Raw genomic sequence first — 20,481 nt, 5'->3', positions numbered from 1 at the left:
CGATGCTAAGATCAGGGGGGCTGCCTGGGTGAAATTATGGGTATGTCTGGGTTCATCTCTGACAACCCCTTTAACCCCCTTACAGGGGATCCCTTGTCCCATTCAGGCTAATAGAGGTCTATTAGGGTGAATGGAATGTTGATGATGTCTATTTACACAACCGGATGTGGATTTGCATAAAATACGGATGATCCATGCTGCATCTGTATTTTTTGCGGACCCTTTGTAACAATGCCTATTCTGGTCTGCAAAATGAACAATAGGATGTTCTATCCGTTTTGCGGGGCTACGGATGTGGACAGCACACCCACTGAAGTGAATGTGTCCACATCCGATCCACAAAAAATGCAGAACAGACGTGGACCAAAAATACAGTTGTGTGAACAGGGCCTAATAATCTTCAGTTATTTTTGCTCTGTAACGCATCGTTGCTGGTGTTGTTGTGACAGTACGTGATGTTATGCTGTTTTATACCAGTCTGGCAGCAATGTCACCATTACTGTTAGGTCTCATTCACATCTCCCATGGAACATCTATACATGTTTCAGCTGTGAAGATATCCACGTGTCCTTTTTTTGCCCTCCATATTCCATGGATTCTGCTCAGCTGAAAATTAATTTCCAGAGCATCTGGTATCAGTGGTGACAAACAGACCAAACATGGACAACAGACATAGGGTCCATAGACAATGGGCGCGTTTGGTCCACATAACGCACCAGAGTAGCACAAGTCTGTGATTTGTTTTTTTTACCAACCCAGTGTCAGTGGAAAATCAGTGATGTGTGAAAATACATTAAAATCGAGTACTTGTGCTGTCCACAGAACACATCAGTGAACGGTGACGTGAACAAGGCCTTAGTTGATGACACCAGGAGCAGCATTCCTGGATGTTCTCCTGCAGGAGATGGCATCAGTCCGAGGGGGCCACTGTTTTTTTTTTTTTTTTTTTTTTTAAGTGCTGCACTGCAGCATCTGTAGGTGTGGGGAGGGGCGTCCATATAACTGCATGTGGTTGGCGGTGTGTGCAGGAGGCGTATTGGGGACAGTGACACGGAGCAGAGGTCTGAGCCTAGACTGCCAAGTGACTAAAGCCTGAACAGCAGAAGTTACCACCAGATGAGGAAGAGTGAGAGATCAGAGCAATGCCTTCAGAAGCTGGCGTGTCTAAGGACTGTTTCAGACGATCATGTTCAGTCCAGGAAACAGTCCTTGTGGCAGCCGCATCTTCAGATCAAGTGAGCCATGGTCGGTCCGGGACTGACTGCATCATAATTTAGGACACTGTCAGTCCGGGTTATCAGAGTCACAGTCGGCCTCGAACATGCAGCCGACACATGGACCATGTTCTCTGAACATGATCATGTGAATCAGTTTCACAGCAGCTGGAGTGCCAGAGGTTGCCTACCTCACCAATTTCTGAGGGTCATTTTGCCAGAAACACCCCCCACCCTTTAAAAACACAAAACAAAAAACCTGCTCCTGCTTAACCCCTTAAGGACCGGGCTCATTTTCACCTTAAGGACCAGGCTCATTTTCACCTTAAGGACCAGGCCATTTTTTGCAAATCTGACCAGTGTCACTTTAAGTGCTCATAACTTTAAAACGCTTTGACTTACCCAGGCCGTTCTGAGATTGTTTTTTCGTCACATATTGTACTTCATGACACTGCTAAAATTGGGTCAAAAAAGTTAATTTTTTTGCATAAAAAAATACAATTTTTACCGTAAATTTTGAAAAATTAGCAAATTTCAAATTTTCAGTTTCTCTACCTCTGTAATACATAGTAATACCCCCAAAAATTGTGATGACTTTACATTCCCCATATGTCTACTTCATGCTTGAATTGTTTTGGGAATGATATTTTATTTTTTGGGGATGTTACAAGGCTTAGAAGTTTAGAAGCAAATTTTGAAATTTTCAGAAATCTTCAAAATCCCACTTTTTATGGACCAGTTCAGGTTTGAAGTCATATTGTGAGGCTTAGATAATAGAAACCTCCCAAAAATGACCCCATTCTAGAAACTACACCCCTCAAGGTATTCAAAACTGTTTTTTCAAACTTTGTTAACCCTTTAGGTGTTCCACAAGAGTTAATGGCAGATGGAGAAACAATTTTGAAATTTATATTTTTTGGAAAATTTTCCAATATAATCAATTTTTTCCAGGAGTAAAACAAGGGTTAACTGCCAAACAACACTCAAAATGGGTTGCCCTGATTCTGTAGTTTGCAAAAACACCCCATATGTGGTCGTAAACTACTGTTTGGCCGAACGGTAGCACATAGAAGGAGGGGAACACCATATGGGTTTTGGAAGGCAGATTTGGCAGGACTGGTTTTGTTTATACCATGTCCCATTTGAAGCCCCCTGTTGCACCCCTAGAATAGAAATTTCAAAAAAGTGACTCCATCTAAGAAAGTACACCCCTCAAGGTATTCAAAACTGGGTTTACAAACTTTGTTAACCCTTTAGGTGTTCCACAAGAGTTAATGGCAGATGGAGAAACAATTTTGAAATTTCTATTTTTTGGAAAATTTTCCAATATAATCAATTTTTTCCAGGAGTAAAACAAGGGTTAACTGCCAAACAACACTCAAAATGGGTTGCCCTGATTCTGTAGTTTGCAAAAACACCCCATATGTGGTCGTAAACTACTGTTTGGCCGAACGGTAGCACATAGAAGGAGGGGAACACCATATGGGTTTTGGAAGGCAGATTTGGTAGGACTGGTTTTGTTTATACCATGTCCCATTTGAAGCCCCCTGTTGCACCCCTAGAATAGAAATTTCAAAAAAGTGACTCCATCTAAGAAAGTACACCCCTCAAGGTATTCAAAACTGGGTTTACAAACTTTGTTAACCCTTTAGGTGTTCCACAAGAGTTAATGGCAGATGGAGAAACAATTTTGAAATTTCTATTTTTTGGAAAATTTTCCAATATAATCAATTTTTTCCAGGAGTAAAACAAGGGTTAACTGCCAAACAACACTCAAAATGGGTTGCCCTGATTCTGTAGTTTGCAAAAACACCCCATATGTGGTCGTAAACTACTGTTTGGCCGAACGGTAGCACATAGAAGGAGGGGAACACCATATGGGTTTTGGAAGGCAGATTTGGCAGGACTGGTTTTGTTTATACCATGTCCCATTTGAAGCCCCCTGTTGCACCCCTAGAATAGAAATTTCAAAAAAGTGACTCCATCTAAGAAAGTACACCCCTCAAGGTATTCAAAACTGGGTTTACAAACTTTGTTAACCCTTTAGGTGTTCCACAAGAGTTAATGGCAGATGGAGAAACAATTTTGAAATTTCTATTTTTTGGAAAATTTTCCAATATAATCAATTTTTTCCAGGAGTAAAACAAGGGTTAACTGCCAAACAACACTCAAAATGGGTTGCCCTGATTCTGTAGTTTGCAAAAACACCCCATATGTGGTCGTAAACTACTGTTTGGCCGAACGGTAGCACATAGAAGGAGGGGAACACCATATGGGTTTTGGAAGGCAGATTTGGCAGGACTGGTTTTGTTTATACCATGTCCCATTTGAAGCCCCCTGTTGCACCCCTAGAATAGAAATTTCAAAAAAGTGACTCCATCTAAGAAAGTACACCCCTCAAGGTATTCAAAACTGGGTTTACAAACTTTGTTAACCCTTTAGGTGTTCCACAAGAGTTAATGGCAGATGGAGAAACAATTTTGAAATTTCTATTTTTTGGAAAATTTTCCAATATAATCAATTTTTTCCAGGAGTAAAACAAGGGTTAACTGCCAAACAACACTCAAAATGGGTTGCCCTGATTCTGTAGTTTGCAAAAACACCCCATATGTGGTCGTAAACTACTGTTTGGCCGAACGGTAGCACATAGAAGGAGGGGAACACCATATGGGTTTTGGAAGGCAGATTTGGCAGGACTGGTTTTGTTTATACCATGTCCCATTTGAAGCCCCCTGTTGCACCCCTAGAATAGAAATTTCAAAAAAGTGACTCCATCTAAGAAAGTACACCCCTCAAGGTATTCAAAACTGGGTTTACAAACTTTGTTAACCCTTTAGGTGTTCCACAAGAGTTAATGGCAGATGGAGAAACAATTTTGAAATTTCTATTTTTTGGAAAATTTTCCAATATAATCAATTTTTTCCAGGAGTAAAACAAGGGTTAACTGCCAAACAACACTCAAAATGGGTTGCCCTGATTCTGTAGTTTGCAAAAACACCCCATATGTGGTCGTAAACTACTATTTGGCTAAACGGCAGGACATAGAAGAAGGGGAACGTCATTTTTGGAAGGCAGATTTTGCTGGACTGGTTTATTGACACCATGTACCCTTTCAAGCCCCCTGATGCACCCCTAGAGTAGAAACTCCATAAAAGTGACCCCATCTAGGAAACTACGGGATAAGGTGGTTGTTGTTTTGGGACTATTTTTGGGGTAAATTTGATTTTTGGTTGCTCTATATTAGTCTTTTTTGAGGCAATGTAACAAAAAAATGTAATTCTAAAATTGTTTCTACATTCACTATTTGGTTTTGTGGAACACCTAAAGGGTTAACATAGTTTGTAAAGTAACTTTTGAATACCTTGAGGGGTGTAGTTTCTTAGATGGGGTCACTTTTTTGGAGTTTCTAGTCTAGGCTACATCAGGGGGGGCTTCTAATGGGACATGGTGTCAAAAAAAAAACTGTCCATCAAAATCTGCCTTCCAGAAACCATATGGAGTTCCCTTCGTTCTATGCCCTGCCGTGCGGCTATATAGCCATTTACGACCACATATGGGGTGTTTCTGCAAACTACAGAATCGGGGCAATAAATATTTAGTTTTGTTTGGCTGTTAACCCTTGCTTTATTACCGGCAAAATGGATTCAAATTGAAATTTTGCCCAAAAATTGGTGTTTTGGCACAGTTTTTATTTTATATTTTTAACACCGTTCATCCGAGGCGTTTGGTCAAAAGTTATTTTTATAGCGACGACTTTTACGCACGCGACGATGCCCAATATGTATGGCTCTCAGACTTTGGAGACACTAAGCAGGCATCCTAAAACTGCGGCCCTCCAGATATTGTAAAACTACAATTCCCACCATGCCCTGCTGATGGCTGTAGGTTGTCTGGGCATGCTGGGAGTTATAGTTTTACAACATCTGGAGGGCCGCAGTTTGAGGATGCCTGCTCTAAAACTAATATTTTTTGGGGAAAGAAAAATTGTTTCCGTGTCTCCAAAGTCTGAGAGCCATAGTGTTTTATGTTCTCTAGTGGACTGTTGAGGATTATAAAAATTTAGTACTCCATGGAAGTGTGATACTCCCTGAAGCAATTGATAATGCAGAGGCCCGGATGATCGGGGCAAGTGTCACATTGAGTAGTGGTGTCCTTCCGTATCCCCCTCTTGTGACACACTCTGCACTTTTTTTGGGTTCGTCCCTTCTTTCCAGTATGGGGGACCACACCTGGAAAGTGTTGGCCAGGGACGATCCGGGCGCCTCCAATTCCCGAGGTACTCCGGCCTGCTCTTTCCCGGTCCGAAAAGATCAGGTCTTTGAGGACTGCCTCATAGAACTGGAGGAATGTCCCTGTGCTGCCAGCGCTTCGGGATAGTACAAAAGAGTTGTACATGGCAACCTGTACCAAGTAGACCGCAACTTTTTTGTACCATGCCCGGGTTTTGCGCATGGCGTTATATGGCGTGAGGACTTGATCAGAGAGATCAACTCCTCCCATATACCGATTGTAGTCGACGATACAATCGGGCTTGAGGACCGTTGCCGCGGTACCTCGCACAGGGACAGGGGTGGTGCCGTTACCGTGGATTGTGGACAGCATAAGGACATCCCTCTTGTCCTTATACCTGACCAGCAACAGGTTTCCACTGGTAAGGGCACGGGTCTCACCCCTGGGGATAGGTACCTGGAGGGGGTAGGCAGGGAGGCCGCGTTGATTTTTCCGCACGGTCCCACAAGCGAACGTGGATCTGGCGGCAAGGGACCTGAACAAGGGAATGCTGGTATAAAAGTTATCCACGTACAAGTGGTAACCATTATCCAGCAGTGGGTACATAAGGTCCCACACGAGTTTCCCGCTAACACCCAGAGTGGGGGGACATTCTGGGGGTTCAATACGGGAATCTCGCCCCTCGTACACACGAAATTTGTAAGTGTACCCTGAGGCACTCTCACAAATTTTGTATAGCTTCACGCCATACCTCGCCCGCTTTGTGGGAATGTATTGGCGGAAACTGAGTCTCCCCTTGAACGCAACGAGAGACTCATCAACCGCGACCTCCCTTCCAGGTACGTAGGCCTGCTGAAATGTGGCCCCAAAGTGATCGATGACCGGCCGTATCTTATACAGCCGGTCATAGGCAGGATCACTTCGGGGGGGACATGCTGCATTATCGGAATAATGCAGACATTTCCGGATGGCCTCAAACCGGTGACGTATCATGACCATACTGTACAGTGGGGTCTGGTAGAGTATGTCCCCACTCCAGTATTGCCTGACACTGGGTTTTTGGACTAGACCCATATGCAGCACGAGGCCCCAAAATGTCCTCATTTCGGCTGCACTGACCGGCGTCCAGCCACCGGGTCTAGCCAAAACTGAGCCTGGGTTTTGAGCGACGAACTGTTGGGCGTACAGATTCGTCTGCTCCACCATCAAATTCACCAGTGAGTTACTGAAAAAAAAACTAAAATAGTCTATTTCAGTAAACCCCACTGTGGGAATCTGGATTCCAGGATTGCCAGCAAAATCCGGAATCTCAGGCTCAAAGTCCACTGGGGGACACCAGCTAAGTTCATCGGCAGGGGGCTCCGGTGGACTTATTTGGTGGGCCGGGAAACCAGTACGAACCCCAGGGCGGCTCGTACTAGGGTGGGCCACAGGATCCCTAGCATGTGGGGCCCCTGGCTCCGCCTGGCGGCGTCTCCGCCGCCTTGGTGGCTCATCGTCATCAGATGATGATGAGGAGGATGCGGATGACAAAAGGAATGTGGGGTCATCCTCATCCTCACTGGGGCTCTCAGAGTCGGAGGCAATCTGGGCGTATGCCTCCTCGGCCGAGAACATCCGGTGGGCCATGGGTGTGTGTGCGTGTAGGTGTGCGTGTGTGGCAAACTTTATTATATGTGCGTGTGTGTGGGGGCAACGGGTGTTCGCGTACTAAAAAGTCCAGGCAAAAAAATGGGCAAGTGTTAGAAAAAAAAAAAGTTAAAACTTGCTGATCAGCGGTACAACGCTGATCAGCGGTCGGTGGGGTGGTGGGGCGGGCGATGCGCTAACAGTGGACGGACGCTAAAAAGTGCCGGCCAGTCAGCGCACGCAGAAAAAAAAAAGTGGTGGTGAGTGGGGGGTGGGGGGTGCTGGTGGGGGGTAGGTGGGGGGGGGAGGCAGGTGGGGGGGGGGGGGAAGTGGCTGGTGGGGGGTGGGTGGGGGGGCAAGTGGCAGGAGGGGTCTGGGTTAGGGTTAGATGGAAGTTTGGAATAAAAGTACTTTTTTTTTTTTTTTTTCGAACTTACTTTTCCCTTCTTTCCCTGCCTAACGGTGCCTCTCCCTCACTGACCCTAACCTACCTGGGTGGCGATGGGTGCAGGAGGGTGATGGATGCCGATTAGGGGGACACAGGAGCTCGTTCTGGACGGTGCTGCACGGTCAGGGTGCTGGACAGGAAGAGGAGGGGAGAGAGGAGCGCAGGAAGTTTGAATCTCGCGCCTCTCTCCCCTGCACCAATCAGCACCCTGGACAGCGGCATTCAGCACCAGGGCCAGCACCGCCTCTCCAAATCCTCGGACTGCGATAGGTGGTGTATAATTACGCCACCGATCGCAGTCTTTTTCCGGTTCATCGGGTCACAGGACACCCGAATGGACCGGAAACGCAGAAAACCGCAGGTCTGAATTGACCTGCGGTTTTCTGCGATCGCCGATACGGGGGGGTCAAATGACCCCCCCCCTGCATTGTTACGGGATGCCGGCTGAATGATTTCAGCCGAAATCCCGTTCCGATTAACCCCTGCGGCGCCGGAGTTCCGATTTTAAGTCAGGACGTACCGGTACGTCCTCGGTCCTTAAGGACTCGGGAAATAGGGCGTACCGGTACGTCCTAGGTCCTTAAGGACTCGGGAAATAGGGCGTACCGGTACGTCCTAGGTCCTTAAGGGGTTAAAGGGATTCTGTCATGAGATTTTACCCTTATAACTTAAACATATGCTCATGTCCGGAGTAATAAGAATCCTAAGCTGGCCTTATTAAACTCCACTGTGGCTCTATTTGCCCAAAAAACAGGTTTTTATAACCTGTCATTCACTCACTTAAGGTGCCCAAGGGGAGGTCAGTTAATACAGGGTGCCCGGCCGCACCCCTCGTCGTCCAGTGCCCAGCTCCGCCTTCGCAATTCTACCCGTCCCTCTGCCAGATCCCGCGCCTGTGCACTAGGCTCAGCCTGATGCACATGCGCCGGCCGCAGCACACTTCGCTCAACGAAGCCGCTGCCGGGAGTCCGCGGCGCATCAGGCTGAGCCTACTGCGAAGGATTTGGCAGAGGGACGGGTAGGATTGCAGAGGCGGCACTGAGCTACGGAAGGCAGCGCTGGGCACCAGACGGTGAGGGGTGCGGCTGGGCACCCTGTATTAACGGACCTCCCCTTGGGCACCTTAAAGGGGTTCTGCACTTTCATTTAACTGATGATCTATCCTCTGGATAGATCAGCTTCTGATTGGCAGGGGTCTGACACCCAGGACCCCCGCCGATCAGCTGTTTGAGAAGGCAGCAGCGCGGCATTCTCACTGTTTACCGCCGGCCCACTGACGTCACTAGTATCAACGAGTGGGCGGGGCTAAGCTCTGTTCACTTGAATGCTTAGCCACACCCATGCTAGTTGATACTAGTCGTGGGGTCAGTGGGTCGGCGGTAAACAGTGAGAAGGCACCGCCGCTGCCTTCTCAAACAGCTGATCGGCAGGGATCCCGGGTGTCGGACGCCCGCCGATCAGAAGCGGATCTATCTAGAGGATATATCAGTTAAATGAAAGTGCAGAACCCCTTTAAGTCAGTGATTGACAGGTTAGAAAAACCTGTTTTTTGTGCAAATAGAGCCACAGTGGAGTTTAATAAGGCCAGCTTAGGACCCTTATTACTCCGGACATAAGCATACAGTGGGGGAAATAATTATTTGACCCCTCACTGATTTTGTAAGTTTGTCCAATGACAAAGAAATGAAAAGTCTCAGAACAGTATCATTTCAATGGTAGGTTTATTGTAACAGTGGCAGATAGCACATCAAAAGGAAAATCGAAAAAATAACTTTAAATAAAAGATAGCAACTGATTTGCATTTCATTGAGTGAAATAAGTATTTGAACCCCTACCAACCATTAAGAGTTCTGGCTCCCACAGAGTGGTTAGACACTTCTACTCAATTAGTCACCCTCATTAAGGACACCTGTCTTAACTAGTCACCTGTATAAAAGACACCTGTCCACAGAATCAATCAAGCAGACTCCAAACTCTCCAACATGGGAAAGACCAAAGAGCTGTCCAAGGATGTCAGAGACAAAATTGTAGACCTGCACAAGGCTGGAATGGGCTACAAAACCATTAGCAAGAAGCTGGGAGAGAAGGTGACAACTGTTGGTGCGATTGTTCGAAAATGGAAGGAGCACAAAATGACCATCAATCGACCTCGCTCTGGGGCTCCACGCAAGATCTCACCTCGTGGGGTGTCAATGGTTCTGAGAAAGGTGAAAAAGCATCCTAGAACTACACGGGAGGAGTTAGTTAATGACCTCAAATTAGCAGGGACCACAGTCACCAAGAAAACCATTGGAAACACATTACACCGCAATGGATTAAAATCCTGCAGGGCTCGCAAGGTCCCCCTGCTCAGGAAGGCACATGTGCAGGCCCGTCTGAAGTTTGCCAATGAACACCTGAATGATTCAGAGAGTGACTGGGAGAAGGTGCTGTGGTCTGATGAGACCAAAATAGAGCTCTTTGGCATTAACTCAACTTGCTGTGTTTGGAGGAAGAAAAATGCTGCCTATGACCCCCAAAACACCGTCCCCACCGTCAAGCATGGGGGTGGAAACATTTTGCTTTGGGGGTGTTTTTCTGCTAAGGGCACAGGACAACTTATTCGCATAAACGGGAAAATGGACGGAGCCATGTATCGTGAAATCCTGAGCGACAACCTCCTTCCCTCTGCCAGGAAACTGAAAATGGGTCGTGGATGGGTGTTCCAGCACGACAATGACCCAAAACATACAGCAAAGGCAACAAAGGAGTGGCTCAAGAAGAAGCACATTAAGGTCATGGAGTGGCCTAGTCAGTCTCCGGACCTTAATCCAATCGAAAACCTATGGAGGGAGCTCAAGCTCAGAGTTGCACAGAGACAGCCTCGAAACCTTAGGGATTTAGAGATGATCTGCAAAGAGGGGTGGACCAACATTCCTCCTAAAATGTGCGCAAACTTGGTCATCAATTACAAGAAACGTTTGACCTCTGTGCTTGCAAACAAGGGTTTTTCCACCAAGTATTAAGTCTTTTTTTGTTAGAGGGTTCAAATACTTATTTCACTCAATGAAATGCAAATCAGTTGCTATCTTTTATTTAAAGTTATTTTTTCGATTTTCCTTTTGATGTGCTATCTGCCACTGTTACAATAAACCTACCATTGAAATGATACTGTTCTGAGACTTTTCATTTCTTTGTCATTGGACAAACTTACAAAATCAGTGAGGGGTCAAATAATTATTTCCCCCACTGTATGTTTAGGTTATAGGGGTAAAATCTCATGACAGAATCCCTTTAATAACATCGTTTCATGGGGTAACATGTGCCGCTGCATCATTGACTTCTCCCCCATGCATCATATGACACTGGCCAGTCACTGGCTGCAGCAGCACACACACCACTCGTCAAACAGGACATTGACTAAAAGACGTCAATCACAACAGGTGACCAAAGGAGCAGATTCCCTCTGCAGGTCTGGCCAAGAAGTCCCCAAAGATTTACAACACCTTTAAAAAGGTGGCCAGGGTAAGGAACATTACCTTAATAGTTTCAGGAGAAAACCAGACAACCCCAGGGATCTGCCTACAATAAAACAAGTACTCACTTAGTAGACCCAGTGCCCCCATCTCTGGTTCTCTCTGCCAGGCTATTTACCCAGCTGTGACATGTCATGTAACGGTTACAGCCAATCGTTGACCTATTTGGTGCATCCCTGAAGCTAGTGATTGGCTGCAGCAGTCACATGTTGCTGATGCATCGTCAAAGCACTGGATCTGCCAGGTAGACTGAGTGCTTATCAGTTTTTTTTATTCAAAGCTGATCCACAGGGTTGTATGGTCTCCTCCTCAAACCAGATGTTCCCTTTAAAGCAAACCTTTCACCAGGATTTCACCTAATAAACTATTAACAGTACCTTATAGATTATGCTCATTCTGTTTAAATGCATTCTTGTCCCGCTTTCCTGGGATGTATATTGATGAAAAAAACGACTTATAAAGTCCTTATCTCCAGCTCCTGCAGTCACGGTGGAAGTCAAGGGGGTAGCCCTTCCCTCACTCCAGGCTGTACCTCCCCTGCCCTAACCCCTCCTCTAACTAGTGAAACTGACACCCGGCTCAGTCGCCGGGACCGCGCTTGTACTGGCGGCGCATGCGCCGTTGGTCTCAGTAGCAGCGCGATCCCGTCTAGGCGCGGACTGAAGCGCGATCCTGTGAGTGAATTGTGCATGCGCCGTCCGTCCCCGATGCCTCCCTGTCTTCTGTTCTTCAGGCGCACGCCTGAATAGAAGACAGGGAGGCATCGGGGACGGACGGCGCATGCGCAATTCACTCACAGGATCGCGCTTCAGTCCGCACCTAGATGGGATCGCGCTGCTACTGAGACCAACCGCGCATGCGCCGCCAGTACAAGCGCGGTCCCGGCGACTGAGCCGGGTGTCAGTTTCACTAGGGGTTAGGGCAGGGGAGGTACAGCCCGGAGTGAGGGAAGGGCTACCCCCTTGACTTCCACCGTGACTGCAGGAGCTGGAGATAAGGACTTTATAAGTCGTTTTTTTCATCAATATACATCCCAGGAAAGCGGGACAAGAATGCATTTAAACAGAATGAGCATAATCTATAAGGTACTGTTAATAGTTTATTAGGTGAAATCCTGGTGAAAGGTTCGCTTTAACAAACCAAGCATTTGTGCAGCAGCCATCTTGGGGATCTACTGTCATGAGTTTCTCAGCAGCTAAAGCTCTGTAGACATTTGCACCACACTCCATTTACATGGAGAATCCCAGCCAATCTGATACTAGGCACGTATGGACTTACAATGGGGTCTGCCTAGATCTAATGTGGGTTCCACATTTTGATAGGAATCATATCTGCCAAGACTACTGATGGAGCCTGAGAGCAAGGTGAAGTCAGCCTCAACTTACATCAGCTCATCATTCACAGCTCTATTAGCAGAAACCATTAATATTGACCAATGGGGTATCCCTCAAAATGTAATGAGCGTTATGCGATGCCCACTATACTAGATAAATGGGCTGTGGTACCAAGCTCTGAAGGGCATGCTAAGTGAAGCACTTCTAGGCCCATCAATCGTTCAGAGTTTGAACTTGCAATTTAAGCTCCAGTCTATAATTAAACACTTAGGCCTCTTTCACACGAGTGTGACGGATTAGGTCCAGATACGTCGCGTGTACATTACAGGAAAACCACACTAGTAGGCATGCAATTGGTCAGTTTTGACTGATTGCGTTCCGATGTTTAGTTTTTTTCTGCGCGAGTGCAATGCGTTTTGCCTGCACGTGAGAAAAAACAAATGTGGTACCCAGACCCAAACTTCACTTAAGTTCGGGTTAGGTGTTCTATTTTATTTATTTTTTCCTTTTAACATGCTTATAAAAGGGAAAATAAAGCCATTCTTAATACAGAATGTTTACTAAGATGTGGCTTGAGGGGTTAAAAAAACATAACTCCCCTCATCCTCTTGTTCGCGCAGCCGTCATAGTCTTTCAGGACCTTTGACATAATCGCACTCACCAGTGCAGGTCCTGAAAGACAACATGCTGGCTGTGCGAACAAGAGGATGAGGTGAGTTATGTTTTTTTTAACCCCTCGAGCCACATTTTACTAAGCATTCTGTATTAAGAATGCTATTTTCTGTTATAACCATGTTAAGGGAAAATAGTGATTAGACTTTAATGGGGTCCAGGGTTGCGCATCCCCATTATCTCCTGGCAACCATGCATAAAAATTGGACTGTATCCGCACTTGCTTGCGATTTTCATGCAGACCCATTCATTTCTGTGGGGCCTGCGTTGTATGAAAAACACAATATAGAGAATGCTGCGATTTTCACACAATGCACAAGTGATGCGTGAAAATCACTGCTCATGTGCACAGCCCCATCGAAGTAAATGGGTCCGGATTCAGTGCACGTGCAATGTGTTCAAACGCATTGCATCCGTGCAGAATTTTCACCCGTGTGAAAAAGGCCTTAAAAGGGTTTTCAAAGATAGGTCATCAATATCAGACAGTCAGGGGTCCAGCACCCCTGCTGATCAGTTGTTTGAAGAGAAAGCTGTGCTCTCGCCAGAACAGCCTTCCCTTCATTGTTGGCCTGCTCGCCGTCCAAACAGCAGCAGTGAGGAGGTTTAATTCCAAGAAGCCGTCCTATTGAAGTGAATGGGACGGTTTCTTTTAAGTGTCTCTGCACCACATTTGTCACCCAGTGTGTGCTACTGTGACACATCAGGTGAAGGACTAGACTGCCTGTCTAAGCTTACACCATCTACAAGCTTAGTAACTCTTCCAATGTGTTTTACCCTTGGACCAGAGAACCCACAAACACTTCATTCAAGATGTTTTATTGAGGAAGTGTGGCATTTATGCATCAGCAATGGTGACTTCAACTTCTACACCAGGCTCAATACTGATGGAAGTGATCTGCTTCACAATCTCAGATGGGCTGTGTAGATCAATTAGACGCTTGTGGATACGCATCTGGAAGCGATCCCATGTCTTCGATCCCTCACCACAAGGGGTTTTTCTTGTAGTGATACGCAGAGTCTGAAAAAACAAAAACAAATTTAAAGAGTTAGTTTTAAACAACTAGTAACTAAATATAAAACTAGACTTAGTTTAACACAATGCACATAACCGTAAGCATTTAGCAGGACGTAGAATACAAATGCCGTCCGTGTGCATGCGGCATTTCAATGGGTTCCTGTCTGCATTTTGCAGACAAGTATAGGACATGTTCCATCTTGACGGAACAGATATATGAATGCAGAAGGCACTCTGAGGACCTCCGTCTGTCCCATAAAGGACAGAACATGTCCTCCACTAACTAACCAGACCATGTTACTTGGGAGAAAGGTTGCCAATTCTGTGGTGCAAAGGGCAAAATTCACAACACCTCCAAATCAAACAGCATATCCACCATGTGAACACAAACCAAGTAAAGGAGGGGGGATACTAAGGTGCAGGAAGGCATCAAAGGGAATGCAAAACTGCAGGCTTTTTGTGACCAAGCCAAGACAGGCAATCCCATCTACGTGCAGATTTATCGCAGAACCTGGACAGAACACCGACCCGTAGCAGTCAATTGGCCAATTCACACGGATGACTTCCTGCAGACCACTGACACATGCAAAGAAACTGCAGCATGCTCCTCTGATTTTCCACCAAGACTCAAGTGAATGGGTCTGAAGAAACAGACCAGACATGACACCAACTGAGCGAGCTGTTTAAAAACCATGTCCGAGTTTTGACCAAAGCAAGGACGAGTGTCATATCACTAATCTGAATCTGTCCTAAAGTTCACATTTTGAATTAATGTCATGCTCACACTGTCTGGGAGCACACTGATCTAGATCACTAGCATATCTAGCAGTCATAGCCAGCACTGGGGGGACATGGATTAAAGGGAACCTGTCACTGGGATTTTGTGCATAGAGATGAGGACATGGGTTGCTAGATGGCCACTAGCACTTCCACAATACCCAGTCCCTATAGCTCTGTGTGTGATTTGATACATATGCAAATTAACATAAGTCATATTTTACTTGTGTGACCAGAGAAGTCATAATTTCAAGCTCCGACTCATCTCCGGTTAATTTGCATATGTATCAAATCACATAGAGCTATGGGGACTGGGTATTGCGGACATGCTAGCGGACATCTAGCAACCCATGTCCTCATCTCTATGCACAAAATCCCGGTGACAGGTTCCCTTTAAGTGTCCACCCCATGATTGGTAGAGGGCAAGAGTGACTGGGCAACATATATAATAAGTAGACCATGCACACAAATAAAATCCAGTTCAAGCACTAAGGAGTACTTACTATATGTGGAAGTCCATGGCGTGTCAATCATCGCTATATTTACATATATTCAATGTAATACACATTTGTAGGTTGAACGTCCCCTTACCTTGGTGGGCATGCGTACAGGGCCCTTCACCTTCAGGTTCTTCTCCTTAGCTCCACGGATCAGGTCAGCACAGACTAAAAGGCAAATAACACTTAACTCAAAGACTGAAGTATCATTGGCATGTATGGCCCCAAAACATGCAGACAGTCTGATCACAGGTCAGCTCAGAATAGCGTATAAATCAATCACTGACAGTCATTGAAAAAGATCATCCTCATTGCCGACCTGAGACTAGTTTCTGGAGCAAACAGCAGAACTTCCTTTTAGAAACACAGGATCTCACAAACATAAGCTTCTATACCACACAGTAGGCCAATATCCGTTCAGAAAATCCAACGAACCAGGCCTGTAATGTGCCACACTACCAGATGCATCTTAAAGGAGCTGTCCAACAGCTGGACAGCATTTAAAAAAAAATCCTTGTCGCTGCCAGACCACAAGCAGTGATGTGCCATATTCACACATGAACACTGACCGATGAGGAAGCTGTTGATGCAGATGTCACATGCTTGTATATGGCATCCTTCACACTAGTGTTAGGCTTGTCGGTTGCCTCTAGGCATGTTTGCCATGCTGTGGCCACATCTCCCTCCCACATAATCGTGAATAGGACTAGACCACTAGCAGCACACATGTGCAAGCGTTAAACCGGATCCGGCAGGCTGTTCCCCTGCTGGACAAGCTTTACACTAGTGCGAAAGCCTAATCCGGCAGGGACAAGAGCTGCCGTCCTGAAAGTGTGACAGAGCGCTTTTATTTTTTTTCTTTCAGTGTCCGACAACCCCTTTAGGGTCCCATTCACACGTCTGCAAGTGTTTTGCAGGCCGCAAACTGCAGATGCGCAAAACACAGACACCAGCCATGTGCACACGGCCGGCACCATGATAGAAATGCCTTTTCTTGTCCATGGCTGTGGACAATAGGACATTTTTTTTGCAGGGCTGCGGAATGGAAGTGCGGATGCAGACAGCACACTGCTATGAGCATCTTTTTGCGGCCCCACTGAAAATGAATAGGTCGGCACCCATTTTGCTAAATTGTGGAACGGATGCGGACCCATTTTGCAGATGTGTGAATGGACCCTAAAGGGGTTTTTAAAGAGGACCTTTCACCGATTCTTACCCTATGAACTAAGTATACATACATGTGGAGCGGCGCCCGGGGATCTCTGCACTTACTATAATCCCCGGGCGCCGCTCCGTTCTCCTGCTATGTCCTCCGGTATCTCCGTTCCCTAAGTTATGGTAGGCGGAGTCTGCCCTAGCGCTGGCCAATCGCATTGCAGAGCTCACAGCCTGGGAGAAAATAACCTCCCAGGCTGTGAGCTCTGCGCTGCGATTGGCCAGCGCTAGGGCAGACTCCGCCTACCATAACTTAAGGACTGGTATCTCCGCCTACTATAACTTAGTGAGCGGAGATACCGGAAGACATAGCAGGAGAACGGAGCTGCGCCCGGGGATAATAGTAAGTGCAGTGAGATCCCCGGGCGCCGCTCTACATATCTGTATAGTTAGTTCATAGGGTAAGAATCGGTGAAAGGTCCTCTTTAAGGAACAATTACTTTAACCAATACCCTCAGCCTGCCTCCATAAACAGAAAATTCATTTGTACCTACTCCAGTCCTCCACTAGGACCATGTTCCGGTCACTGCAGTGCTCACATCCGATGCCACATGGTCACATGCTTCGCTGCAGCCAATGACTGGCTTCAGTAGTGATGTGCTGCTTGTCACCACTGAAGCCAGTTGCTGACTGCAGAAGCACGTGACCATGCAGTGCCCGATTAAGAGTCCAGAACATGGACACAGCGGAGGCAGCACAGAGGGCCAGAGAAAGCAAGGATGAATTTTCTGTTTACAGAGGTGGGCTGAGAGCATTAGATAAGTGGTGATTACTCCTGGAAAACCCACTTTAAATGGGTTGTCTGGTTTCAGGAGGAAATGTGACAACCCTGTGGATCAGACTCTAATAAGTGACAGAAGTACTTACCTCCTGTTCTCCTGGCCCGGCTCTATTTACTTGGTTGCAGCAGTGATGTCATGTCGACATCGATACCACTGCAGCCAATCGCTAGCCTCTGCAGGCCAGTGACCAGTTGGTTATTACATACTGATGACAGAGTCACCACTGCAGCCTGGTAAATAGAGTCCAGCAGAAGGAATTGGAGCAGCGGTACTGGCTCGGGTAAATAGTTCTGTATTCCAGGCTGATCTCCGGGGTTGTCTAGTTTCCTCCAGAAAGCCTACATTTTGGGGTACACTGCTACCAGGGAGATTATAGTTTCAAGCTACTTACCTTTCTCCAGGGACTTCACATTGCGACTTGTGAGTGTAATTCTGATACGATGAATGGCCACTTCCTGATCAACAGGGGCTTTGCCTGCGTCTTTAAATGCCTGGAAACAAAAGGATACAAGTATGAGGCATTGTCAGTAGTACACACCACTGTGCACCGGAGACGTGGGAGAACATTTCTTGGGGCTTAGATTTCGGCTAGGGCACTGCAGTATCACCCACGAGTCACAGAAACACGCAGCATCACCACACCTGTACTTTCAATGCTTCCCTATAAGAAAGATCTCAAACAAAAAAGTAAGACCATAAAGTAATTCTAAAGATCCTACAGGGCCTATGGCATTTAGATGCAGCATGTGAACTTCATCTGAAGCTGCAGCCATTGCCCCCTTATTCAACTGCCAGTATCAGAGGGAACAGACGATCGGCTAGAGAACACCCTGCCTGCAGGATTAGGCAGCAGTGCCAGCATGACAGCTGTACCCACAGGGCATTTTACTGCAACACATTCATGACAGAAGTGGCTCCTGATGTCAGATTAAAGTGCTCCACCATTTCTATCAGTAGATCCCAAACACTGCACAGTGGGGGCCACTTATCAAACACCAGGCACACGCTGCCAAAACGGATGCGGAACGCACATGGAACTCATCAGCATACTTTCTACTTTCGCAAGTCCATCTCACAAAAAAAAAAAAAAAAACAGAGCACATCCTATATGCATCCACAAAATGTGGACCCCAAGCCCACTTAAGTCAATGGGACAACAAAAATCAAACTTCCGTATTTTGCAGACCACAAAATGGTCCCGGCTGTGAGGCCTAAAGGACAGATAAGTATAAGGAGAAATAAGTCCCAAGTATAGAAAAAGGAGTTATTTAAAGGGGTGTTCCAGTAATTCACAGCAATTTCTAGGTTTAAGCAGATCAACCTTCGTATTATGGAGCGGGAGTCGATTCATTCAATAACCTTGATGTTAATGCTGCTACTGTACAGCATTAAAATATATTGGCGCCGTGGAGACAAGCGTAGTCTCGCCCGAACTCGCACACAACTTCAGTGAATTACTATTACTTATATCTGCGTATAGAAACACATATGCCGATATGAATAAAGTAATAATTCACAGAAGTCTTGTGGCACATTTGGTTCCACGGAGCCAATACATTTTAATGTTGTACGGAAACAGCATTAACATTCAAGTTCTTGAACAAATCGACTTCAAATATATGATCCTAAGCTCATCTCGCTCAAGCCTAGCTACCCCCCCCCCCCCCCCTTCTATTGGGCAGGGGACATCAGCAGGTCCCATAAAGATAAATGGAGCAGTAGTGCACATCCCCACCTGTCACTCCATTTTTGAGGGAGCTATAGGATACAGTCCTAATGGTTCTCCTATCTGGTGGGGGGGGGGTAAAATTGCAGATTACTGGAATATCCCTTTAATGGGTTATCCAATTTCAAGAAAGAAAAACATCTGCCAGGCCTGTCACCAGTAATGTACTTACCCCGCACGACTACTGCATCTCCACACGTATGAAAATATCCAGGGTTGGGGGAGCAGCCAACAGCAGACTGGGACAAGCGTCCCACACGATATTAGGGAGGCTCGTGCCCGTCTGCCATTGGCTGCTTACCCCCCCCCACCGGATGTTTCCATCCATGTGGAGACGCAGCAATGCGGGGAGCAGCACAGGGAGCGGGGTAAGTATATTACCAGTGAAGGGCCCTGCACATTTGGAGGGGGGGGGGGGGGGTTCTTGAAATTGGATAAGCCCTTTAATAGTCTACAACCCTACAGACAAGACCCCAGAGCTGGAGCTAGACTTGACCCGTATGACAGATCAGCAAGCACCGGCCACCCCTGGAATACATCTTCAAGCACAGGGGGACTACCTGGACAACAGGGTGCGTGGCTGTGTCGTCCCACCATCGACTTCCTCATAGCCGATAAAGAGTCGGCACTCCGCGGGCCCCCGGGGGCAGGGGCGCACACTCACCATGTCTGATCACCTTCCTGACCGACTTATTCGTGTACAGTGAGAGCGAACAGCGGTGAGCCAGGAGCAGGCTATCAGAAGGTGCGGACACACCAGCGGCTGTACTCAAAGAGACTGAACACGCCCGCCGCCGAGCTATTTATACTGCCCCTGCTTCCGGCCTACAGGAAATACGTCATCATGCGTGTCGCCGGCCGCCATGTTTAGTCAGGGCGCTCGTCCCTTACTCTACTATTCATAACGTTCAACGAGTCTGACCACAAATTAGGAACCGGCGGCCGTTCCGACGTAAAGATTACCTCACATGTGGAAGATCCATCTTTCTGTGCCAAGAGGACTCTGTACCTGCAGTTACAAGCAGTTGTTTGTTGAGTTCTGCCTGCCTTCTAAAAGCTCCGCCCACATATTTTGGGGGCAGTGGCAAGTTATACTACATCTGTTAACCCTTCGAAGACCAGAGTGTTTTGGCCCTAAATGACCTAACAATTTGCACGTCCTGGTTCTCCGGGCTACAGATTTTGATGAGCTGTCTTCAGGGTTGGTCATCAGTATCAGATTGGTGGTGCTCCACAATCCCTTTAGCCTTTTTATTTTTGGGCTTTTAAAATATTTTTTTTGTGACACCTATGGCTGCTTTTTACATAAATGTTTGTCTTTTTATTTTATTAAAGGTAAAAAAAAAAATGTTTCTAAATTAACCCCTTTTTCACCTTAAGGACCAGGCCATTTTTTGCAAATCTGACCAGTGTCACTTTATGTGCTG

At 46.5% G+C, this 20,481-nt stretch overlaps 1 protein-coding gene and 1 non-coding gene across 2 annotated transcripts; both read right to left on the bottom strand.

The window, feature by feature from the left end:
* Positions 1-13,841: 13,841 nt before the first annotated feature.
* Positions 13,842-19,862, bottom strand: RPS20 (ribosomal protein S20). The gene is made up of 4 exons (XM_040431699.1): positions 19,719-19,862; positions 17,720-17,819; positions 15,426-15,499; positions 13,842-14,060 (listed from the first exon to the last, which is right to left on the bottom strand). The coding sequence occupies exons 1-4, from the start codon at positions 19,719-19,721 to the stop codon at positions 13,878-13,880; spliced, it is 360 nt and encodes a 119-aa protein (XP_040287633.1). The 5' UTR covers positions 19,722-19,862; the 3' UTR covers positions 13,842-13,877.
* Positions 15,583-15,648, bottom strand: LOC121003004. The gene has a single exon (XR_005779399.1). It is a non-coding gene; the product is annotated as a small nucleolar RNA U54 (small nucleolar RNA).
* Positions 19,863-20,481: the final 619 nt, after the last annotated feature.

Source organism: Bufo bufo, chromosome 5, assembly GCF_905171765.1.
Source record: "Bufo bufo chromosome 5, aBufBuf1.1, whole genome shotgun sequence".
In the NCBI taxonomy this organism is placed as follows: Eukaryota; Metazoa; Chordata; class Amphibia; order Anura; family Bufonidae; genus Bufo; species Bufo bufo.
The sequence above is the reverse complement of the archived record's forward strand: the minus strand, read 5'-3'. Positions and strand labels throughout refer to the sequence as shown.

Excerpts from the sequence above, each read along its gene's own strand:
- RPS20 (XM_040431699.1), bottom strand. Across the intron at positions 15,500-17,719 it reads TGTGAAGTCCCTGGAGAAAG|TCTGTGCTGACCTGATCCGT; the intron begins GTAAGTAGCTTG and ends TTTGCCTTTTAG. Across the intron at positions 14,061-15,425 it reads CTGTACGCATGCCCACCAAG|ACTCTGCGTATCACTACAAG; the intron begins GTAAGGGGACGT and ends TTGTTTTTTCAG.